Raw genomic sequence first — 27190 nt, 5'->3', positions numbered from 1 at the left:
ACCAAATTGATTAATAATTTAATTTTTTTATGATTATTATTTATTTATTTTCATTATTAATCATTTATTTATTTTCTTTCTCATTTGGTCAATATCTCAGGCACCTTTAGAGCTGGGAAGCTAATATTTGGACATGAGTGACCAAGTGATGTGGCTATCAAGGATATTGTACACCACTCCTTTCCTATGCCATCTCCAGGCATTGCAAATCGTCATTGCCGGGCACCAAAGGGGGCTCGGCAGTGACGCACGCTGAAAGAGAGTACTCAGTTTTCACTCTGGTTTCTTGCTTTCTTGTTGTACACCGCTCCTTTCCTATGCCATCTCCAGGCATTGCAAATCGTCATTGCCGGGCACCAAAGGGGGCTCGGCAGTGACGCACGCTGAAAGAGAGTACTCAGTTTTCACTCTGGTTTCTTGCTTTCTTGCTTTCTTTCTTGTTTTCTTGGTTGTCCGGGCGATATCTCAGCCATCCTTTGAGCTAGGAAGCTGAAATTTCGGCACAGTAGTGAGCAAGTCCTTTGTCAAATACGGTATTTTTTGTTTTTTGAATAATCAATTAATTGAGGAGTTATTTAATTATTAGCGTTTAATTAAGTACTTATTTAATTAATTAAATTTCATTTCTCTTCTGACCATTATTAACTCAGGCACCTTTTGAGTTAGGAAGCTGATATTTGGACATGCCAATGACCAGGTGATTTGGCTGCAAAGAATATTTTTGATTTATTAATTAATCAATTAATCGATTAATTATTTAATTATTCGATTAATGACAAAAAATTTTTTTTTTTTAAAGTTACAGATTCTGATGAAATAGTGGTAGTTTATGTGTTCTCTGACCAAATTGATTAATAATTTAATTTTTTTATGATTATTATTTATTTATTTTCATTATTAATCATTTATTTATTTTCTTTCTCATTTGGCCAATATCTCAGGCACCTTTTGAGCTGGGAAGCTAATATTTGGACATGAGTGACCAAGTGATGTGGCTATCAAGGATATTTTTGATTTATTGATTAATCATTTCATCTATTAAGTATTTATTGATTAATCGATTAATTATTTATTGAGTAATCAATTAATTATTTAATTTTTTATAAATGACTTATTTAATTAAATTTCTAAAAGATACATCTTCGGATGAAGCACTACTGGTTTAGTTATGCGATTAGCCAATTGATTATGAAAATATTTTGTGATAATCTTTTATTGATTTTAATTATACAATTAATCAATCAATTAGTGTACACCTCTCCCTCCCAATGCAGCCTCAATGAGCTGCACTGCGGTATTGCCGGGCGCCTGAGGCGCCCCGGCAATGCCGCGCTGCAGCATATTTAATTATTTGGCATGGGGCGGTGTACTTTGAATGTATGTGTACTTGTTTGTTTTCTTTCTTGGTTGTCCGGGCGATATCTCAGCCATCCTTTGAGCTAGGAAGCTGAAATTTCGGCACAGTAGTGAACAAGTCCTTTGTCAAATACGGTATTTTTTGTTTTTTGAATAATCAATTAATTGAGGAGTTATTTAATTATTAGCGTTTAATTAAGTACTTATTTAATTAATTAAATTTCATTTCTCTTCTGACCATTATTAACTCAGGCACCTTTTGAGTTAGGAAGCTGATATTTGGACATGCCAATGACCAGGTGATTTGGCTGCAAAAGATATTTTTGATTTATTAATTAATCAATTAATCGATTAATTATTTAATTATTCGATTAATGACAAAAAAAAATTTTTTTTTAAAGTTACAGATTCTGATGAAATCGTGGTAGTTTATGTGTTCTCTGACCAAATTGATTAATAATTTAATTTTTTTATGATTATTATTTATTTATTTTCATTATTAATCATTTGTTTATTTTCTTGCTCATTTGGCCAATATCTCAGGCACCTTTTGAGCTGGGAAGCTAATATTTGGACATGAGTGACCAAGTGATGTGGCTATCAAGGATATTTTTGATTTATTGATTAATCATTTCATCTATTAATTATTTATTGATTAATCGATTAATTATTTATTGAGTAATCAATTAATTATTTAATTTTTTATAATGGCTTATTTAATTAAATTTCTAAAAGATACATCTTCGGATGAAGCACTAGCGGTTTAGTTATGCGATTAGCCAATTGATTATGAAAATATTTTGTGCTAATCTTTTATTGCTTTTAATTATACAATTAATCAATCAATTAGTGTACACCTCTCCCTCCCAATGCAGCCTCAATGAGCTGCACTGCGGTATTGCCGGGCGCCAGAGGCGCCCCGGCAATGCCGCGCTGCAGCATATTTTATTATTTGGCATGGGGCGGTCGGTGTACTTTGAATGTATGTGTACTTGTTGTACACCGCTCCTTTCCTATACCATCTCCAGGCATTGCAAATCGTCATTGCCGGGCACCAAAGGGGGCTCGGCAGTGTGGCACGCTGAAAGAGAGTACTCAGTTTTCCCTCTGGTTTCTTTCTTTCTTGTTTTCTTTCTTTCTTGTTTGTTTTCTTTCTTGTTTGTCCGGGCGATATCTCAGCCATCCTTTGAGCTAGGAAGCTGAAATTTTGGCACAATAGTGAGAAAGTGCTTTGTCAAAAACATTTTTTTTTTTGATTAATCAATAAATTGAGGAGTTATTTAATTATTAGCGATTAATTAAGTACTTATTTAATTAATCAAATTTCCTTTCTCTTCTGACCATTAACTCAGGCACCTTTTGAGTTAGGAAACTGACATTTGGACATGCCAATGACCAGGTGATTTGGCTGCAAAGGATATTTTTGATCTATTAATTAATCAATTAATCGATTAATTATTTAATTATTCGATTAATGACAAAAAAAAATTTTTTTTTTAAGTTACAGATTCTGATGAAATAGTGGTAGTTTATGTGTTCTCTGACCAAATTGATTAATAATTTAATTTTTTTATGATTATTATTTATTTATTTTCATTATTAATCATTTATTTATTTTCTTTCTCATTTGGTCAATATCTCAGGCACCTTTAGAGCTGGGAAGCTAATATTTGGACATGAGTGACCAAGTGATGTGGCTATCAAGGATATTGTACACCACTCCTTTCCTATGCCATCTCCAGGCATTGCAAATCGTCATTGCCGGGCACCAAAGGGGGCTCGGCAGTGACGCACGCTGAAAGAGAGTACTCAGTTTTCACTCTGGTTTCTTGCTTTCTTGTTGTACACCGCTCCTTTCCTATGCCATCTCCAGGCATTGCAAATCGTCATTGCCGGGCACCAAAGGGGGCTCGGCAGTGACGCACGCTGAAAGAGAGTACTCAGTTTTCACTCTGGTTTCTTGCTTTCTTGCTTTCTTTCTTGTTTTCTTGGTTGTCCGGGCGATATCTCAGCCATCCTTTGAGCTAGGAAGCTGAAATTTCGGCACAGTAGTGAGCAAGTCCTTTGTCAAATACGGTATTTTTTGTTTTTTGAATAATCAATTAATTGAGGAGTTATTTAATTATTAGCGTTTAATTAAGTACTTATTTAATTAATTAAATTTCATTTCTCTTCTGACCATTATTAACTCAGGCACCTTTTGAGTTAGGAAGCTGATATTTGGACATGCCAATGACCAGGTGATTTGGCTGCAAAGAATATTTTTGATTTATTAATTAATCAATTAATCGATTAATTATTTAATTATTCGATTAATGACAAAAATTTTTTTTTTTTTAAAGTTACAGATTCTGATGAAATAGTGGTAGTTTATGTGTTCTCTGACCAAATTGATTAATAATTTAATTTTTTTATGATTATTATTTATTTATTTTCATTATTAATCATTTATTTATTTTCTTTCTCATTTGGCCAATATCTCAGGCACCTTTTGAGCTGGGAAGCTAATATTTGGACATGAGTGACCAAGTGATGTGGCTATCAAGGATATTTTTGATTTATTGATTAATCATTTCATCTATTAAGTATTTATTGATTAATCGATTAATTATTTATTGAGTAATCAATTAATTATTTAATTTTTTATAAATGACTTATTTAATTAAATTTCTAAAAGATACATCTTCGGATGAAGCACTACTGGTTTAGTTATGCGATTAGCCAATTGATTATGAAAATATTTTGTGATAATCTTTTATTGATTTTAATTATACAATTAATCAATCAATTAGTGTACACCTCTCCCTCCCAATGCAGCCTCAATGAGCTGCACTGCGGTATTGCCGGGCGCCTGAGGCGCCCCGGCAATGCCGCGCTGCAGCATATTTAATTATTTGGCATGGGGCGGTGTACTTTGAATGTATGTGTACTTGTTTGTTTTCTTTCTTGGTTGTCCGGGCGATATCTCAGCCATCCTTTGAGCTAGGAAGCTGAAATTTCGGCACAGTAGTGAACAAGTCCTTTGTCAAATACGGTATTTTTTGTTTTTTGAATAATCAATTAATTGAGGAGTTATTTAATTATTAGCGTTTAATTAAGTACTTATTTAATTAATTAAATTTCATTTCTCTTCTGACCATTATTAACTCAGGCACCTTTTGAGTTAGGAAGCTGATATTTGGACATGCCAATGACCAGGTGATTTGGCTGCAAAAGATATTTTTGATTTATTAATTAATCAATTAATCGATTAATTATTTAATTATTCGATTAATGACAAAAAAAAAATTTTTTTTTAAGTTACAGATTCTGATGAAATCGTGGTAGTTTATGTGTTCTCTGACCAAATTGATTAATAATTTAATTTTTTTATGATTATTATTTATTTATTTTCATTATTAATCATTTGTTTATTTTCTTGCTCATTTGGCCAATATCTCAGGCACCTTTTGAGCTGGGAAGCTAATATTTGGACATGAGTGACCAAGTGATGTGGCTATCAAGGATATTTTTGATTTATTGATTAATCATTTCATCTCTTAAGTATTTATTGATTAATCGATTAATTATTTATTGAGTAATCAATTAATTATTTAATTTTTTATAAATGACTTATTTAATTAAATTTCGAAAAGATACATCTTCGGATGAAGCACTACTGGTTTAGTTATGCGATTAGCCAATTGATTATGAAAATATTTTGTGATAATCTTTTATTGATTTTAATTATACAATTAATCAATCAATTAGTGTACACCTCTCCCTCCCAATGCAGCCTCTATGAGCTGCACTGCGGTACTGCCGGGCGCCAAAGGCGCCCCGGCAATGCCGTGCTGTAGGATATTTAATTATTTGGCATGGGGGCGGTGTTCTTTGAATGCATGTGTACTTGTTTTCTTTCTTGTTTGTTTTCTTTCTTGGTTGTTCGGACGATATCTCAGCCATCCTTTGAGCTAGGAAGCTGAAATTTCGGCACAGTAGTGAGCAAGTCCTTTTTCAAAAACGCTATTTTTTGTTTTTTGAATAATCAATTAATTGAGGAGTTATTTAATTATTAGCGATTAATTAAGTACTTATTTAATTAATCAAATTTCCTTTCTCTTCTGACCATTAACTCAGGTACCTTTTGAGTTAGGAAGCTGATATTTGGACATGCCAATGACCAGGTGATTTGGCTCCAAAGGCTATTTTTGATGTATTAATTAATCAATTAATCAATGAATCGATTAATTATTGAATTATTCGATTAATGACTAAAAAAATTTTTTTTTTAAGTTACAGATTCCGATGAAATGGTGGTGGTTCATGTGTTCTCTGACCGAATTTTTTTTTTTTTTTTGTATACTGAATCGAGGCTCGTGAAAGAGCTGACAACCGCGAGGGAAAGACAGCACAGGGGGACCACGAGGGAAAGACAGCACAGGGGGACCACGAGGGAAAGACAGCACAGTGGGACCATGAGGGAAAGACAGCACAGTGGGACCACGAGGGAAAGAGAGCACAGGGGGACCACGAGGGAAAGACAGCCCAGGGGGACCGCGAGGGAAAGACAGCACAGGGGGACCACGAGGGAAAGACAGCACAGGGGGACCATGAGGGAAAGACAGCACAGGGGGACCACGAGGGAAAGACAGCACAGGGGGACCACGAGGGAAAGACAGCACAGGGGGACCACGAGGGAAAGACAGCACAGGGGGACCACGAGGGAAAGACAGCACAGGGGGACCACGAGGGAATGACAGCACAGGGGGACCACGAGGGAAAGACAATACAGGGGGACCACGAGGGAAAGACAGAATTGGTTAATAATTTAATTTTTTAATGATTATTATGTATTTATTTTCATTATTAATCATTTATTTATTTTCTTTCTCATTTGGCCAATATCTCAAGCACCTTTTGAGCTGGGAAGCTAATATTTGGACATGACAGTGACCAAGTGATGTGGCTATCAAGGATATTTTTGATTTATTGATTAATCATTTAATCGATTAATTATTTATTGATTAATCAAGTAATTATTTAATTTTTTATTAATGACTTATTCAATTAAATTTCTAAAAGACACATCTTCGGATGAAACACTGGTGGTTTAGTTATGCTATTGGCCAATTGATTAAGAAAATATTTTGTGATAATCTTTTATTGATTTTAATTATACAATTAATCAATCAATTAGTGTACACCTCTCCCTCCCAATGCAGCCACTATGAGCTGCACTGCGGTATTGCCGGGTGCCGGAAGCACCCCGGCAATGCCGCGCTGTAGGATCTTTAATTATTTGGCATGGGGGCGGTGTACTTTGAATGTATGTGTACTTGTTTTTTGTTTTTTGAATTATCAATTAATTGAGGAGTTATTTAATTATTAGCGATTAATTAAGTACGTTTTTAATTAATTAAATTTCATTTCTCTTCTGACCATTAACTCAGGCACCTTTTGAGTTAGGAAGCTGATATTTGGACATGCCAATGACCAGGTGATTTGGCTGCAGAGGCTATTTTTGATTTATTAATTAATCAATTAATCGATTAAATATTTAATTATTCGATTAATGACAAAAAAAAATTTTTTTTTTTTTAAGTTACAGATTCTGATGAAATGGTGGTGGTTTATGTGTTCTGTGACCAAATTGATTATTAATTTAATTTTTTATGATTATTATTTATTTATTTTCATTATTAATCATTTATTTATTTTCTTTCTCATTTGGCCAATATCTCAGGCACCTTTTGAGCTCAGAAGCTAATATTTCGACATAAGTGACCAAGTGATGTGGCTATCAAGGATATTTTTGATTTCTTAATTAATCGATTAATTATTTAATTATTCGATTAATTACTTTAAAAAAAAAAATTTTGTTGCAGATTCTGATGAAATAGTGGTGGTTTATGTGTTCTGTGACCGAATTGATTAATAATTTAATTTTTTCATGATTATTTATTTATTTTCATTATTAATCATTCATTTATTTTCTTTGTCATTTGGCCAATATCTCAGGCACCTTTTGAGCTGGGAAGCTAATATTTGGACATGACAGTGACCAAGTGATGTGGCTATCAAGGATATTTTTGATTTATTGATTAATCATTTAATCGCTTAATTATTTATTGATTAATTATTTATTGATTAATCAATTAATTATTTCATTTTTTATGAAGGACTTATTCAATTAAATTTCTAAAAGATACGTCTTCGGATGAAGCACTAGTGCACTATTTAGTGCCTCATCCTCATGCCTCATCTAACTTCGGATGAAGCACTATTTAGTTTTGCTATTAGCCAATTGATTAAGAAAATATTTTGTGATAATCTTTTATTGATTTTAATTATACAATTAATTGATCAATTAGCGTACACCTCTCCCTCCGAATGCAGCCTCTATGAGCTGCACTACGGTATTGCCGGGCGCCAGGGGCGCCCCAGCAATGCCGCGTTGCAGGATATTTAATTATTTGGCAAGGGGGCGGTGTACTTTGAATGTATCTGTACTTGTTGTACACCGCACCTTTCCTATGCCGTCTCCAGGCATTGCAAATCGTCATTGCCGGGCACCGAACGGGGCTCGGCAGTGACGCACGCTGAAAGAGTACTCAGTTTTCACTCTCGTTGTTTGTTTTCTTGCTTTCTTGTTTGTTACCTTCGCAAAAGCGGAAGGTTATGTTTTGATCGCTGTGTATTTATTTGTATGTCTGTGTGTGTGTGTGTGTGTGTGTGTATGTTATTCGCATAACTCAAAAAGTATTCAACCGAATTGCATGAAATTTGGTGGGATGATTGGTTATTATACGGGACACATTTGATTAGATTTTGGGAGCAATCGGGTCAAAGGTCAAGGTCAAGGTCACGAAAAGGTCAAAATCGTATTTTTATTTGTCATAACTCGGTCAATTCTTATCCGATTTGCATGAAATCAGCACCAAACTGTTCACTGTTCTGTTCCCTACACTCCCATGCCAAGTACAGGACAGTAGCTGCGGCGAAGGTATGCGCTCTACCGAGTGCCCGTTCTAGTTTGTTTGTTTGTTTGTCCGGACGATATCTCAGCCATCCTTTGAGCTAGGAAGCTGAAATTTCGGCACAATAGTGAGCACTTCCTTTGTCAAAAACTGTATTTTTTGTTTTTTGATTAATCAATAAATTGAGGAGTTATTTAATTATTAGCGATTAATTAAGTACTTATTTAATTAATCAAATTTCCTTTCTCTTCTGACCATTAACTCAGGCACCTTTTGAGTTAGGAAGCTGATATTTGGACATGCCAATGACCAGGTAATTTGGCTGCAAAGGCTATTTTTGATTTATTAATCAATCAATTAATCGATTAATTATTTAATTATTCGATTAATGACAAAAAAAAATTTTTTTTTAAGTTACAGATTCTGATGAAATAGTGGTAGTTTATGTGTTCTCTGACCAAATTGATTAATAATTTAATTGTTTTATGATTATTATTTATTTATTTTCATTATTAATCATTTATTTATTTTCTTTCTCATTTGGCCAATATCTCAGGCACCTTTTGAGCTCGGAAGCTAATATTTGGACATGAGCGACCAAGTGATGTGGCTATCAAGGATATTTTTGATTTATTGATCAATCAATTAATCGATTAATTATTTAATTATTCGATTAATTACTAAAAAAAATAAAAAAAATTCAGTTGCAGATTCTGATGAAATGGTGGTGGTTTCTGTGTTCTGTGACCGAATTGATTAATAATTGAATTTTTTAATGATTATTATTTATTTATTTTCATTAGTAATCATTTATTTATTTTCTTTCTCATTTGGCCAATATCTCAGGCACCTTTTGAGCTGGGAAGCTAATATTTGGACATGACAGTGACCAAGTGATGTGGCTATCAAGGATATTTTTGATTTATTGATTAATCATTTCATCTATTAATTATTTATTCATTAATCGATTAATTATTTAATTTTTTATAAATGAGTTATTTAATTGAATTTCTAAAAGATACATCTTCGGATGAAGCACTAGTGGTTTAGTTATGCTATTAGCCAATTGATTATGAAAATATTTTGTGATAATCTTTTATTGATTTTAATTATACAATTAATCAATCAATTAGTGTACACCTCTCCCTCCCAATGCAGCCTCAATGAGCTGCACTGCGGTATTGCCGGGCGCCAGAGGCGCCCCGGCAATGCCGCGCTGTAGGATATTTAATTATTTGGCATGGGGGCGGTGTACTTTGAATGTATCTGTACTTGTTGTACACCGCACCTTTCCTATGCCGTCTCCAGGCATTGCAAATCGTCATTGCCGGGCACCGAAGGGGGCTCGGCAGTGACGCAAGCTGAAAGAGAGTACTCAGTTTTCACTCTCGTTGTTTGTTTTCTTGCTTTCTTGTTTGTTGTACACTGCTCCTTTCCTATGCCATCTCCAGGCATTGCAAATCGTCATTGCCGGGCACCGAAGGGGGCTCGGCAGTGACGCACGCTGAAAGAGAGTACTCAGTTTTCACTCTGGTTGTTTGTTTGTTGTACACCGCTCCTTTCCTATGCCATCTCCAGGCATTGCAAATCGTCATTGCTGGGCACCGAAGGGGGCTCGGCAGTGACGCACGCTGAAAGAGAGTACTCAGTTTTCACTCTGGTTTCTTGTTGTACACCGCTCCTTTCCTATGCCATCTCCAGGCATTGCAAATCGTCATTGCCGGGCACCAAAGGGGGCTCGGCAGTGACGCACGCTGAAAGAGAGTACTCAGTTTTCACTCTGGTTGTTTGTTTGTTTTCTTTCTTGGTTGTCCGGACGATATCTCAGCCATCCTTTGAGCTAGGAAGCTGAAATTTCGGCACAGTAGTGAGCAAGTCCTTTGTCAAATACGGTATTTTTTGTTTTTTGAATAATCAATTAATTGAGGAGTTATTTAATTATTAGCGTTTAATTAAGTACTTATTTAATTAATTAAATTTCATTTCTCTTCTGACCATTATTAACTCAGGCACCTTTTGAGTTAGGAAGCTGATATTTGGACATGCCAATGACCAGGTGATTTGGCTGCAAAGGATATTTTTGATTTATTAATTAATCAATTAATCGATTAATTATTTAATTATTCGATTAATGACAAAAAAAAAAATTTTTTTTAAGTTACAGATTCTGATGAAATAGTGGTAGTTTATGTGTTCTCTGACCAAATTGATTAATAATTTAATCTTTTTTATGATTATTATTTATTTATTTTCATTATTAATCATTTATTTATTTTCTTTCTCATTTGGCCAATATCTCAGGCACCTTTTGAGCTGGGAAGCTAATATTTGGACATGAGTGACCAAGTGATGTGGCTATCAAGGATATTTTTGATTTATTGATTAATCATTTCATCTATTAAGTATTTATTGATTAATCGATTAATTATTTATTGAGTAATCAATTAATTATTTAATTTTTTATAAATGACTTATTTAATTAAATTTCTAAAAGATACATCTTCGGATGAAGCACTAGTGCTTTAGGTATGCTATTAGCCAATTGATTAAGAAAATATTTTGTGATAATCTTTTATTGATTTTAATTATACAATTAATCAATCAATTAGTGTACACCTCTCCCTCCCAATGCAGCCTCAATGAGCTGCACCGCGGTATTGCCGGGCGCCGGAGGCGCCCCGGCAATGCCGCGCTGCAGCATATTTAATTATTTGGCATGGGGCGGTGTACTTTGAATGTATGTGTACTTGTTGTACACCGCTCCTTTCCTATGCCATCTCCAGGCATTGCAAATCGTCATTGCTGGGCACCGAAGGGGGCTCGGCAGTGACGCACGCTGAAAGAGAGTACTCAGTTTTCACACTGGTTTCTTGTTTGTTTGTTTTCTTGGTTGTTTGTTTGTTTGTTTTCTTTCTTGGTTGTCCGGACGATATCTCAGCCATCCTTTGAGCTAGGAAGCTGAAATTTCGGCACAGTAGTGAGCAAGTCCTTTGTCAAATACGGTATTTTTTGTTTTTTGAATAATCAATTAATTGAGGAGTTATTTAATTATTAGCGTTTAATTAAGTACTTATTTAATTAATTAAATTTCATTTCTCTTCTGACCATTATTAACTCAGGCACCTTTTGAGTTAGGAAGCTGATATTTGGACATGCCAATGACCAGGTGATTTGGCTGCAAAGGATATTTTTGATTTATTAATTAATCAATTAATCGATTAATTATTTAATTATTCGATTAATGACAAAAAAAAATTTTTTTTTAAAGTTACAGATTCTGATGAAATAGTGGTAGTTTATGTGTTCTCTGACCAAATTGATTAATAATTTAATTTTTTTATGATTATTGTACACCGCTCCTTTCCTATGCCATCTCCAGGCATTGCAAATCGTCATTGCTGGGCACCGAAGGGGGCTCGGCAGTGACGCACGCTGAAAGAGAGTACTCAGTTTTCACTCTGGTTTCTTGTTGTACACCGCTCCTTTCCTATGCCATCTCCAGGCATTGCAAATCGTCATTGCCGGGCACCAAAGGGGGCTCGGCAGTGACGCACGCTGAAAGAGAGTACTCAGTTTTCACTCTGGTTGTTTGTTGTACACCGCTCCTTTCCTATGCCATCTCCAGGCATTGCAAATCGTCATTGCCGGGCACCAAAGGGGGCTCGGCAGTGACGCACGCTGAAAGAGAGTACTCAGTTTTCACTCTGGTTGTTTGTTGTACACCGCTCCTTTCCTATGCCATCTCCAGGCATTGCAAATCGTCATTGCTGGGCACCGAAGGGGGCTCGGCAGTGACGCACGCTGAAAGAGAGTACTCAGTTTTCACTCTGGTTTCTTGTTTGTTTGTTTTCTTGGTTGTTTGTTTGTTGTACACCGCTCCTTTCCTATGCCATCTCCAGGCATTGCAAATCGTCATTGCTGGGCACCGAAGGGGGCTCGGCAGTGACGCACGCTGAAAGAGAGTACTCAGTTTTCACTCTGGTTTCTTGTTTGTTGTACACCGCACCTTTCCTATGCCATCTCCAGGCATTGCAAATCGTCATTGCTGGGCACCGAAGGGGGCTCGGCAGTGACGCACGCTGAAAGAGAGTACTCAGTTTTCACTCTGGTTGTTTTCTTGTTTTCTTTCTTTCTTTCTTGGTTGTCCGGACGATATCTCAGCCATCCTTTGAGCTAGGAAGCTGAAATTTCGGCACAGTAGTGAGCAAGTCCTTTGTCAAATACGGTATTTTTTGTTTTTTGAATAATCAATTAATTGAGGAGTTATTTAATTATTAGCGTTTAATTAAGTACTTATTTAATTAATTAAATTTCATTTATCTTCTGACCATTATTAACTCAGGCACCTTTTGAGTTAGGAAGCTGATATTTGGACATGCCAATGACCAGGTGATTTGGCTGCAAAGGATATTTTTGATTTATTAATTAATCAATTAATCGATTAATTATTTAATTATTCGATTAATGACAAAAAAATTTTTTTTTTTTAAGTTACAGCTTCTGATGAAATAGTGGTAGTTTATGTGTTCTCTGACCAAATTGATTAATAATTTAATTTTTTTATGATTATTATTTATTTATTTTCATTATTAATCATTTATTTATTTTCTTTCTCATTTGGCCAATATCTCAGGCACCTTTTGAGCTGGGAAGCTAATATTTGGACATGAGTGACCAAGTGATGTGGCTATCAAGGATATTTTTGATTTATTGATTAATCATTTCATCTATTAAGTATTTATTGATTAATCGATTAATTATTTATTGAGTAATCAATTAATTATTTAATTTTTTATAAATGACTTATTTAATTAAATTTCTAAAAGATACATCTTCGGATGAAGCACTACTGGTTTAGTTATGCGATTAGCCAATTGATTATGAAAATATTTTGTGATAATCTTTTATTGATTTTAATTATACAATTAATCAATCAATTAGTGTACACCTCTCCCTCCCAATGCAGCCTCAATGAGCTGCACTGCGGTATTGCCGGGCGCCGGAGGCGCCCCGGCAATGCCGCGCTGCAGCATATTTAATTATTTGGCATGGGGCGGTGTACTTTGAATGTATGTGTACTTGTTTGTTTGTTTGTTTTCTTTCTTGGTTGTCCGGGCGATATCTCAGCCATCCTTTGAGCTAGGAAGCTGAAATTTTGGCACAATAGTGAGAAAGTCCTTTGTCAAAAACGGTATTTTTTTTTTTTTGATTAATCAATAAATTAAGGAGTTATTTAATTATTAGCGATTAATTAAGTTCTTATTTAATTAATTAAATTTCCTTTCTCTTCTGACCATTAACTCAGGCACCTTTTGAGTTAGGAAGCTGATATTTGGACATGCCAATGACCAGGTGATTTGGCTGCAAATGATATTTTTGATTTATTAATTAATCAATTAATCGATTAATTATTTAATTATTCGATTAATGACAAAAAAAATTTTTTTTTTTAAAGTTACAGATTCTGATGAAATAGTGGTAGTTTATGTGTTCTCTGACCAAATTGATTAATAATTTAATTTTTTTATGATTATTATTTATTTATATTCATTATTAATCATTTATTTATTTTCTTTCTCATTTGGCCAATATCTCAGGCACCTTTTGAGCTGGGAAGCTAATATTTGGACATGAGTGACCAAGTGATGTGGCTATCAAGGATATTTTTGATTTATTGATTAATCATTTCATCTATTAATTATTTATTGATTAATCGATTAATTATTTATTGAGTAATCAATGAATTTTTTATAAATGACTTATTTAATTAAATTTCTAAAAGATACATCTTCGGATGAAGCACCAGTGGTTTAGTTATGCGATTAGCCAATTGATTATGAAAATATTTTGTGATAATCTTTTATTGATTTTAATTATACAATTAATCAATCAATTAGTGTACACCTCTCCCTCCCAATGCAGCCTCATTGAGCTGCACTGCGGTATTGCCGGGCGCCGGAGGCGCCCCGGCAATGCCGCGCTGCAGCATATTTAATTATTTGGCATGGGGCGGTGTACTTTGAATGTATGTGTACTTGTTTGTTTGTTTTCTTGGTTGTTTGTTTGTTGTACACCGCTCCTTTCCTATGCCATCTCCAGGCATTGCAAATCGTCATTGCCGGGCACCAAAGGGGGCTCGGCAGTGACGCACGCTGAAAGAGAGTACTCAGTTTTCACTCTGGTTTCTTGTTTTCTTGTTTGTTTGTTTTCTTTCTTGGTTGTCCGGACGATATCTCAGCCATCCTTTGAGCTAGGAAGCTGAAATTTCGGCACAGTAGTGAGCAAGTCCTTTGTCAAATACGGTATTTTTTGTTTTTTGAATAATCAATTAATTGAGGAGTTATTTAATTATTAGCGTTTAATTAAGTACTTATTTAATTAATTAAATTTCATTTATCTTCTGACCATTATTAACTCAGGCACCTTTTGAGTTAGGAAGCTGATATTTGGACATGCCAATGACCAGGTGATTTGGCTGCAAAGGATATTTTTGATTTATTAATTAATCAATTAATCGATTAATTATTTAATTATTCGATTAATGACAAAAAAAATTTTTTTTTTAAAGTTACAGATTCTGATGAAATAGTGGTAGTTTATGTGTTCTCTGACCAAATTGATTAATAATTTAATTTTTTTATGATTATTATTTATTTATTTTCATTATTAATCATTTATTTATTTTCTTTCTCATTTGACCAATATCTCAGGCACCTTTTGAGCTGGGAAGCTAATATTTGGACATGAGTGACCAAGTGATGTGGCTATCAAGGATATTTTTGATTTATTGATTAATCATTTCATCTATTAATTATTTATTGATTAATTGATTAATTATTTATTGAGTAATCAATTAATTATTTAATTTTTTATAAATGACTAATTTAATTAAATTTCTAAAAGATACATCTTCGGATGAAGCACTAGTGGTTTAGTTATGCGATTAGCCAATTGATTATGAAAATATTTTGTGATAATCTTTTATTGATTTTAATTATACAATTAATCAATCAATTAGTGTACACCTCTCCCTCCCAATCCAGCCTCAATGAGCTGCACTGCGGTATTGCCGGGCGCCAGAGGCGCCCCGGCAATGCCGCGCTGCAGCATATTTAATTATTTGGCATGGGGCGGTGTACTTTGAATGTATGTGTACTTGTTTGTTTTCTTTCTTGGTTGTCCGGGCGATATCTCAGCCATCCTTTGAGCTAGGAAGCTGAAATTTCGGCACAAGAGTGAGCAAGTCCTTTCTCAAAAACGGTATTTGTTTTTTTTTGATTAATCAATAAATTGAGGAGTTATTTAATTATTAGCGATTAATTAAGTACTCATTTAATTAATCAAATTTCCTTTCTCTTCTGACCATTAACTCAGGCACCTTTTGAGTTAGGAAGCTGATATTTGGACATGCCAATGACCAGGTGATTTGGCTGCAAAGGATATTTTTGATTTATTAATTAATCGATTAATTATTTAATTATTCGATGAATGACAAAAAAAAATTTTTTTTTAAAGTTACAGATTCTGATGAAATAGTGGTAGTTTATCTGTTCTCTGACCAAATTGATTAATAATTCTATTTTTTTATGATTATTGTTTATTTATTTTCATTATTAATCATTTATTTATTTTCTTTCTCATTTGGCCAATATTTCAGGCACCTTTTGAGCTGGGAAGCTAATATTTGGACATGAGTGACCAAGTGATGTGGCTATCAAGGATATTTTTGATTTATTGATTAATCATTTCATCTATTAATTATTTATTGATTAATCGATTAATTATTTATTGAGTAATCAATTAATTATTTAATTTTTTATAAATGACTTATTTAATTACATTTCTAAAAGATACATCTTCGGATGAAGCACTAGTGGTTTAGTTATGCGATTAGCCAATTGATTATGAAAATATTTTGTGATAATCTTTTATTGATTTTAATTATACAATTAATCAATCAATTAGTGTACACCTCTCCCTCCCAATGCAGCCTCAATGAGCTGCATTGCGGTATTGCCGGGCGCCGGAGGCGCCCCGGCAACGCCGCGCTGCAGCATATTTAATTATTTGGCATGGGGCGGTGTACTTTGAATGTATGTGTACTTGTTTGTTTTCTTTCTTGGTTGTCCGGGCGATATCTCAGCCATCCTTTGAGCTCGGAAGCTGAAATTTTGGCACAATAGTGAGCAAGTCCTTTCTCAAAAACGGTATTTTTTTTTTTTGATTAATCAATAAAATTGAGGAGTTATTTAATTATTAGCGATTAATTAAGTACTTATTTAATTAATCAAATTTCCTTTCTCTTCTGACCATTAACTCAGGCACCTTTTGAGTTAGGAATCTGATATTTGGACATGCCAATGACCAGGTGATTTGGCTGCAAAGGATATTTTTGATTTATTAATTAATCAATTAATCGATTAATTATTTAATTATTCGATTAATGACCAAAAAAATTTTTTTTTTTAAGTTACAGATTCTGATGAAATAGTGGTAGTTTATGTGTTCTCTGACCAAATTGATTAATAATTTAATTTTTTTATGATTATTATTTATTTATTTTCATTATTAATCATTTATTTATTTTCTTTCTCATTTGGCCAATATCTCAGGCACCTTTTGAGCTGGGAAGCTAATATTTGGACATGAGTGACCAAGTGATGTGGCTATCAAGGATATTTTTGATTTATTGATTAATCATTTCATCTATTAATTATTTATTGATTAATCGATTAATTATTTATGGAGTAATCAATTAATTATTTGTTTTTTTTATAAATGACTTATTCAATTAAATTTCTAAAAGATACATCTTCGGATGAAGCACTAGTGGTTTAGTTATGCGATTAGCCAATTGATTATGAAAATATTTTGTGAAAATCTTTTATTGATTTTAATTATACAATTAATCAATCAATTAGTGTACACCTCTCCCTCCCAATGCAGCCTCAATGAGCTGCACTGCGGTATTGCCGGGCGCCGGAGGCGCCCCGACAATGCCGCTCTGTAGGATATTTAATTTTTTGGCATGGGGGCGGTGTACTTTGAATGTATGTGTACTTGTTTGCTTTCTTGTTGTACACCGCTCCTTTCCTATGCCATCTCCAGGCATTGCAAATCGTCATTGCTGGGCACCGAAGGGGGCTCGGCAGTGACGCACGCTGAAAGAGAGTACTCAGTTTTCACTCTGGTTTCTTGTTTGTTTGTTTTCTTGGTTGTTTGTTTGTTGTACACCGCACCTTTCCTATGCCATCTCCAGGCATTGCAAATCGTCATTGCTGGGCACCGAAGGGGGCTCGGCAGTGACGCACGCTGAAAGAGAGTACTCAGTTTTCACTCTGGTTGTTTTCTTGTTTTCTTTCTTTCTTGGTTGTCCGGACGATATCTCAGCCATCCTTTGAGCTAGGAAGCTGAAATTTCGGCACAGTAGTGAGCAAGTCCTTTGTCAAATACGGTATTTTTTGTTTTTTGAATAATCAATTAATTGAGGAGTTATTTAATTATTAGCGTTTAATTAAGTACTTATTTAATTAATTAAATTTCATTTATCTTCTGACCATTATTAACTCAGGCACCTTTTGAGTTAGGAAGCTGATATTTGGACATGCCAATGACCAGGTGATTTGGCTGCAAAGGATATTTTTGATTTATTAATTAATCAATTAATCGATTAATTATTTAATTATTCGATTCATGACAAAAAAAATTTTTTTTTTTTAGTTACAGATTCTGATGAAATAGTGGTAGTTTATGTGTTCTCTGACCAAATTGATTAATAATTTAATTTTTTTATGATTATTATTTATTTATTTTCATTATTAATCATTTATTTATTTTCTTTCTCATTTGGCCAATATCTCAGGCACCTTTTGAGCTGGGAAGCTAATATTTGGACATGAGTGACCAAGTGATGTGGCTATCAAGGATATTTTTGATTTATTGATTAATCATTTCATCTATTAAGTATTTATTGATTAATCGATTAATTATTTATTGAGTAATCAATTAATTATTTAATTTTTTATAAATGACTTATTTAATTAAATTTCTAAAAGATACATCTTCGGATGAAGCACTACTGGTTTAGTTATGCGATTAGCCAATTGATTATGAAAATATTTTGTGATAATCTTTTATTGATTTTAATTATACAATTAATCAATCAATTAGTGTTCACCTCTCCCTCCCAATGCAGCCTCAATGAGCTGCACTGCGGTATTGCCGGGCGCCGGAGGCGCCCCGGCAATGCCGCGCTGCAGCATATTTAATTATTTGGCATGGGGCGGTGTACTTTGAATGTATGTGTACTTGTTGTACACCGCTCCTTTCCTATGCCATCTCCAGGCATTGCAAATCGTCATTGCCGGGCACCAAAGGGGGCTCGGCAGTGACGCACGCTGAAAGAGAGTACTCAGTTTTCACTCTGGTTTCTTGTTTTCTTGTTTGTTTGTTTTCTTTCTTGGTTGTCCGGACGATATCTCAGCCATCCTTTGAGCTAGGAAGCTGAAATTTCGGCACAGTAGTGAGCAAGTCCTTTGTCAAATACGGTATTTTTTGTTTTTTGAATAATCAATTAATTGAGGAGTTATTTAATTATTAGCGTTTAATTAAGTACTTATTTAATTAATTAAATTTCATTTATCTTCTGACCATTATTAACTCAGGCACCTTTTGAGTTAGGAAGCTGATATTTGGACATGCCAATGACCAGGTGATTTGGCTGCAAAGGATATTTTTGATTTATTAATTAATCAATTAATCGATTAATTATTTAATTATTCGATTAATGACAAAAAAAATTTTTTTTTTAAGTTACAGATTCTGATGAAATAGTGGTAGTTTATGTGTTCTCTGACCAAATTGATTAATAATTTAAATTTTTTATGATTATTATTTATTAATTTTCATTATTAATCATTTATTTATTTTCTTTCTCATTTGGCCAATATCTCAGGCACCTTTTGAGCTGGGAAGCTAATATTTGGACATGAGTGACCAAGTGATGTGGCTATCAAGGATATTTTTGATTTATTGATTAATCATTTCATCTATTAAGTATTTATTGATTAATCGATTAATTATTTATTGAGTAATCAATTAATTATTTAATTTTTTATAAATGACTTATTTAATTAAATTTCTAAAAGATACATCTTCGGATGAAGCACTACTGGTTTAGTTATGCGATTAGCCAATTGATTATGAAAATATTTTGTGATAATCTTTTATTGATTTTAATTATACAATTAATCAATCAATTAGTGTACACCTCTCCCTCCCAATGCAGCCTCAATGAGCTGCACTGCGGTATTGCCGGGCGCCGGAGGCGCCCCGGCAATGCCGCGCTGCAGCATATTTAATTATTTGGCATGGGGCGGTGTACTTTGAATGTATGTGTACTTGTTTGTTTTCTTTCTTGGTTGTCCGGGCGATATCTCAGCCATCCTTTGAGCTAGGAAGCTGAAATTTTGGCACAATAGTGAGCAAGTCCTTTCTCAAAAACGGTATTTTTTTTTTTGATTAATCAATAAAATTGAGGAGTTATTTAATTATTAGCGATTAATTAAGTACTTATTTAATTAATCAAATTTCCTTTCTCTTCTGACCATTAACTCAGGCACCTTTTGAGTTAGGAATCTGATATTTGGACATGCCAATGACCAGGTGATTTGGCTGCAAAGGATATTTTTGTACACCGCTCCTTTCCTATGCCATCTCCAGGCATTGCAAATCGTCATTGCCGGGCACCAAAGGGGGCTCGGCAGTGACGCACGCTGAAAGAGAGTACTCAGTTTTCACTCTGGTTTCTTGTTTTCTTGTTTGTTTGTTTTCTTTCTTGGTTGTCCGGACGATATCTCAGCCATCCTTTGAGCTAGGAAGCTGAAATTTCGGCACAGTAGTGAGCAAGTCCTTTGTCAAATACGGTATTTTTTGTTTTTTGAATAATCAATTAATTGAGGAGTTATTTAATTATTAGCGTTTAATTAAGTACTTATTTAATTAATTAAATTTCATTTATCTTCTGACCATTATTAACTCAGGCACCTTTTGAGTTAGGAAGCTGATATTTGGACATGCCAATGACCAGGTGATTTGGCTGCAAAGGATATTTTTGATTTATTAATTAATCAATTAATCGATTAATTATTTAATTATTCGATTAATGACAAAAAAATTTTTTTTTTTTAAGTTACAGATTCTGATGAAATAGTGGTAGTTTATGTGTTCTCTGACCAAATTGATTAATAATTTAATGTTTTTATGATTATTATTTATTTATTTTCATTATTAATCATTTATTTATTTTCTTTCTCATTTGGCCAATATCTCAGGCACCTTTTGAGCTGGGAAGCTAATATTTGGACATGAGTGACCAAGTGATGTGGCTATCAAGGATATTTTTGATTTATTGATTAATCATTTCATCTATTAAGTATTTATTGATTAATCGATTAATTATTTATTGAGTAATCAATTAATTATTTAATTTTTTATAAATGACTTATTTAATTAAATTTCTAAAAGATACATCTTCGGATGAAGCACTACTGGTTTAGTTATGCGATTAGCCAATTGATTATGAAAATATTTTGTGATAATCTTTTATTGATTTTAATTATACAATTAATCAATCAATTAGTGTACACCTCTCCCTCCCAATGCAGCCTCAATGAGCTGCACTGCGGTATTGCCGGGCGCCGGAGGCGCCCCGGCAATGCCGCGCTGCAGCATATTTAATTATTTGGCATGGGGCGGTGTACTTTGAATGTATGTGTACTTGTTGTACACCGCTCCTTTCCTATGCCATCTCCAGGCATTGCAAATCGTCATTGCCGGGCACCAAAGGGGGCTCGGCAGTGACGCACGCTGAAAGAGAGTACTCAGTTTTCACTCTGGTTTCTTGTTTGTTTTCTTGTTTTCTTGTTTGTTTGTTTTCTTTCTTGGTTGTCCGGACGATATCTCAGCCATCCTTTGAGCTAGGAAGCTGAAATTTCGGCACAGTAGTGAGCAAGTCCTTTGTCAAATACAGTATTTTTTGTTTTTTGAATAATCAATTAATTGAGGAGTTATTTAATTATTAGCGTTTAATTAAGTACTTATTTAATTAATTAAATTTCATTTATCTTCTGACCATTATTAACTCAGGCACCTTTTGAGTTAGGAAGCTGATATTTGGACATGCCAATGACCAGGTGATTTGGCTGCAAAGGATATTTTTTGATTTATTAATTAATCAATTAATCGATTAATTATTTAATTATTCGATTAATGACAAAAAAATTTTTTTTTTTTAAGTTACAGATTCTGATGAAATAGTGGTAGTTTATGTGTTCTCTGACCAAATTGATTAATAATTTAATTTTTTTATGATTATTATTTATTTATTTTCATTATTAATCATTTATTTATTTTCTTTCTCATTTGGCCAATATCTCAGGCACCTTTTGAGCTGGGAAGCTAATATTTGGACATGAGTGACCAAGTGATGTGGCTATCAAGGATATTTTTGATTTATTGATTAATCATTTCATCTATTAAGTATTTATTGATTAATCGATTAATTATTTATTGAGTAATCAATTAATTATTTAATTTTTTATAAATGACTTATTTAATTAAATTTCTAAAAGATACATCTTCGGATGAAGCACTACTGGTTTAGTTATGCGATTAGCCAATTGATTATGAAAATATTTTGTGATAATCTTTTATTGATTTTAATTATACAATTAATCAATCAATTAGTGTACACCTCTCCCTCCCAATGCAGCCTCAATGAGCTGCACTGCGGTATTGCCGGGCGCCGGAGGCGCCCCGGCAATGCCGCGCTGCAGCATATTTAATTATTTGGCATGGGGCGGTGTACTTTGAATGTATGTGTACTTGTTTGTTTTCTTTCTTGTTTGTTTGTTTGGTTGTCCGGACGATATCTCAGCCATCCTTTGAGCTGGGAAGCTGAAATTTCGGCACAATAGTGAGCAAGTCCTTTGTCAAAAACGGTATTTTTTTTTTTTGATTAATCAATAAATTGAGGAGTTATTTAATTATTAGCGATTAATTAAGTCCTTATTTAATTAATCAAATTTCCTTTCTCTTCTGACCATTAACTCAGGCACCTTTTGAGTTAGGAAGCTGATATTTGGACATGCCAATGACCAGGTAATTTGGCTGCAAAGGCTATTTTTGATTTATTAATCAATCAATTAATCGATTAATGATTTAATTATTCGATTAATGACAAAAAAAAAATTTTTTTTTAAGTTACAGATTCTGATGAAATAGTGGTAGTTTATGTGTTCTCTGACCAAATTGATTAATAATTAAAAAATTTTATGATTAATATTTATTTATTTTCATTATTAATCATTTATTTATTTTCTTTCTCATTTGGCCAATATCTCAGGCACCTTTTGAGCTCGGAAGCTAATATTTGGACATGAGTGACCAAGTGATGTGGCTATCAAGGATATTTTTGATTTATTGATCAATCAATTAATCGATTAATTATTTAATTATTCGATTAATTACTAAAAAAAATTAAAAAAATCAGTTACAGATTCTGATGAAATGGTGGTGGTTTCTGTGTTCTGTGACCGAATTGATTAATAATTTCATTTTTTAATGATTATTATTTATTTATTTTCATTATTAATCATTTATTTATTTTCTTTCTCATTTGGCCAATATCTCAGGCACCTTTTGAGCTGGGAAGCTAATATTTGGACATGACAGTGACCAAGTGATGTGGCTATCAAGGATATTTTTGATTTATTGATTAATCATTTCATCTATTAATTATTTATTGATTAATCGATTAATTATTTATTGAGTAATCAATTAATTATTTAATTTTTTATAAATGACTTATTTAATTGAATTTCTAAAAGATACATCTTCGGATGAAGCACTAGTGGTTTAGTTATGCTATTAGCCAATTGATTATGAAAATATTTTGTGATAATCTTTTATTGATTTTAATTATACAATTAATCAATCAATTCGTGTACACCTCTCCCTCCCAATGCAGCCTCAATGAGCTGCACTGCGGTATTGCTGGGCGCCGGAGGCGCCCCGGCAATGCCGCGCTGTAGGATATTTAATTATTTGGCATGGGGGCGGTGTACTTTGAATGTATGTGTACTTGTTTGTTTTCTTGTTTGTTTTCTTGGTTGTCCGGGCGATATCTCAGCCATCCTTTGAGCTAGGAAGCTGAAATTTCGGCACAGTAGTGAGCATGTCCTTTGTCAAAAACGTTATTTTTTGTTTTTTGAATAATCAATTAATTGAGGAGTTATTTAATTATTAGCGATTAATTAAGTACTTATTTAATTAATCAAATTTCCTTTCTCTTCTGACCATTAACTCAGGCAACTTTTGAGTTAGGAAGCTGATATTTGGACATGCCAATGACCAGGTGATTTGGCTGCAAAGGCTATTTTTGATTTATTCATTAATTAATTAATCAATTAATCGAATAGTTATTTCATTATTCGATTAATGATTAATTTTGTTTTTTTTTAAGTTACAGATTCTGATGAAATGGTGGTGGTTTACGTGTTTTATTACCGAATTGATTAAGAATTTAATATTTTTATGATTATTATTTATTTATTTTCATTATTAATCATTTATTTATTTTCTTTCTCATTTGGCCAATATCTCAGGCACCTTTTGAGCTCGGAAGCTAATATTTGGACATGAGTGACCAAGTGATGTGGCTATCAAGGATATTTTTTGATTTATTGATTAATCAATTAATCAATTAATCGATTAATTATTTCATTATTCGATTAATGACTTTTTTTTTTTTAAGTTACAGATTCTGATGAAATGGTGGTGGTTTACGCGTTTTATTACCGAATTGATTAATAATTTGATTTTTTAAAGATTATTATTTATTTATTTTCATTATTAATCATTTATTTATTTTCTTTCTCATTTGGCCAATATCTCAGGCACCTTTTGAGCTCAGAAGCTAATATTTGGACATGACAATGACCAAGTGATGTGGCTATCAAGGATATTTTTGATTTATTGATTAATCAATTAATCAATTAATCGATTTAATTATTTAATTATTCGATTAATTCCTAAAAAAAAAGAAAAATTCAGTTGCAGATTCTGATGAAATGGTGGTGGTTTATGTGTTCTGTGACCGAATTGATTAATAATTTAATTTTTTTATGATTATTATTTATTTATTTTCATTATTAATCATTTATTTATTTTCTTTCTCATTTGGCCAATATCTCAGGCACCTTTTGAGCTCGGAAGCTAATATTTGGACATGAGTGACCAAGTGATGTGGCTATCAAGGATATTTTTTGATTTATTGATTAATCAATTAATCAATTAATCGATTAATTATTTCATTATTCGATTAATGACTTCGTTTTTTTTTAAGTTACAGATTCTGATGAAATGGTGGTGGTTTACGCGTTTTATTACCGAATTGATTAATAATTTAATTTTTTTAAGATTATTATTTATTTATTTTCATTATTAATCATTTATTTATTTTCTTTCTCATTTGGCCAATATCTCAGGCACCTTTTGAGCTCAGAAGCTAATATTTGGACATGACAGTGACCAAGTGATGTGGCTATCAAGGATATTTTTGATTTATTGATTAATCAATTAATCAATTAATCGATTTAATTATTTAATTATTCGATTAATTCCTAAAAAAAAAGAAAAATTCAGTTGCAGATTCTGATGAAATGGTGGTGGTTTATGTGTTCTGTGACCGAATTGATTAATAATTTAATTTTTTTATGATTATTATTTATTTATTTTCATTATTAATCATTTATTTATTTTCTTTCTCATTTGGCCAATATCTCAGGCACCTTTTGAGCTCGGAAGCTAATATTTGGACATGATTGACCAAGTGATGTGGCTATCAAGGATATTTTTGATTTATTGATTAATCGATTAATTATTTATTGATTAATCGATTAATTATTTATTGATTAATCAATTAATAATTTAGTTTTTTATTAATGACTTATTTAGTTAAATTTCTAAAAGATACATCTTCGGATGAAGCACTAGTGTTTTTGTGATGGTATTAGCCAATTGATTAAGAAAATATTTTGTGATAATCTTTTATTGATTTTAATTATACAATTAATCAATTAATTAGTGTACACCTCTCCCTCCAAATGCAGCCTCTATGAGGTGCACTGTGGTATTGCCGGGTGCCAGAGGCGCCCCGGCAATGCCGCGCTGTAGGATATTTAATTATTTGGCATGGGGGCGGTGTACTTTGAATGTATCTGTACTTGTTTGTTTTATATTTATATATCTCACACACACACACACACACACACACACACACACACACACACACGTGCGTGAAGGTGGATACTTTGAGACCTGGGGGGCTACGCTCCACCTTCTGAAACCTGCATGTGGAGGTAACAACCAACAACACACACCCACACTCACATCTATTATTATGGATTACCTTTCACATAGCTACAAAGGCTGAGGCACAAAATTCAACCAAACCAAAATTAAAGAAAAATCACAAATTAAAGAGAAATCCACAAAAACTTCTACTTTTTCTTTTTAATCTTTTTTTTGCCTAAAACACTCGACAGCATTCACTAATGAACCCCTGAAAGTTTGATGAATATCTGTTCAGCCATCTCTGAGAAAAATGGCGACCCACACATTCACACACAAACGGCTCTCTTATAGTATCGATAACCCACCTTCTAGAAAATATACAAGAGAATTGACGTTCGAAAAAAAAAACGACATACTTTGGGAATAAATGTGCCAGAAGCAGAACCAAGGTGATAAGAACCACAATCAAGAAACATTTCTTGTTTTCCATCGCTCTTCACACGCCTCGTCGATACGAATCGCTACCTGAAAGGAAAATGCCATAAGGAACTGTAATGAACAGCAGACACAGGGTGTGGTGTGTCTGTAAATATTGTGTCACGCCAGTGAAAGACAAACCCTTCTTGATGTAGGCGTGGTCAAAATGAAGATCATATGTAGGCAATTGGCGTGAACATGTACAGTGCATTCAGAAAGTATTCAGACCCCTTCACTTTTTTCACATTTTATGTTGCAGCCTTATGCTGAAATCGTTTAAATTCATTTTTTCCCTCATCAATCTACACTCAATACCCCATAATGGCAAAGAGAAAACAGGATTTTAGAAAGTTTTGCAAATTTATTAAAAAGAAAAAACTGAAATATCAAATTGACATAAGTATTCATACCCTTTGCTATGACACTTGAAATTTAGCTCAGGTGCCTCCCATTTCTCTTGATCATCTTTGAGATGTTTCTACACCATGATTGGAGTCCAAATGAATACTTAAGCAAAGGGTATGAATACTTATGTTAATGTGATATTTCAGTTTTTTCTTTTTGATGATCGAGGTTTTTCTTTTTGATGGCTTAATGATCGAGGTGTCCACACAAATATTTTTTATACAATTAAATGGCGCCCGGCAATGCCGCGTTGAGCGTATTTAATTATTTGGCATGGGGCGGTGTACTTCGAATGTATCTGTACTTGTTTGTTATTTTTTTTGACTATGAAGAATGACAGGCTGAGTGAACCCACCTGGTGTTAATTCAACGTGTCACAGGGGCTTGAAATCAGGACCTTGCGATCTCCAGGTATCCACCTTAACCGTGAAAGCAACACTGAGGTATCATGTGAGACATTGCATCAGTTTCCTCATCAAATAGAGATTCAAACAATGGCTATGTTATACACCAACCTTTATTTGATGAAATGTAATCTTTCTCGCTGTGGTGTCCACGGATATTCGATCCAGCTGTGGTAATCGCGCATTTCTCTGAAGACGCCGAACCGCGCGAAAATTGCCTCAGTCTGGACTCTG

At 33.4% G+C, this 27190-nt stretch overlaps 1 protein-coding gene across 2 annotated transcripts in view; it reads right to left on the bottom strand.

The window, feature by feature from the left end:
• LOC144888627 (globoside alpha-1,3-N-acetylgalactosaminyltransferase 1-like) overlaps positions 1–27182 on the bottom strand; it is a 100164-nt gene extending 72982 nt beyond the window's left edge. Inside the window, exons 1-3 of one of the 2 annotated variants that reach the window (XM_078767235.1) lie at positions 27068–27156; positions 26908–26971; positions 26087–26195 (exon numbers count right to left, since the gene is read on the bottom strand). In XM_078767235.1, the coding sequence (XP_078623361.1) occupies positions 26087–26160 (74 nt within the window). In that variant the 5' untranslated portion in view covers positions 26161–26195; positions 26908–26971; positions 27068–27156. Of the gene's footprint in view, positions 1–26086; positions 26196–26907; positions 26972–27067 lie in introns of both variants that reach the window. The other variant, XM_078767236.1, reaches the window with a different exon arrangement.
• Positions 27183–27190: the final 8 nt, after the last annotated feature.

Source organism: Myxine glutinosa, chromosome 13, assembly GCF_964187855.1.
Source record: "Myxine glutinosa chromosome 13, kmMyxGlut1.1, whole genome shotgun sequence".
In the NCBI taxonomy this organism is placed as follows: Eukaryota; Metazoa; Chordata; class Myxini; order Myxiniformes; family Myxinidae; genus Myxine; species Myxine glutinosa.
Note: the sequence above shows the minus strand (reverse complement) of the source record. Positions and strands in the feature narration are given on the sequence as shown.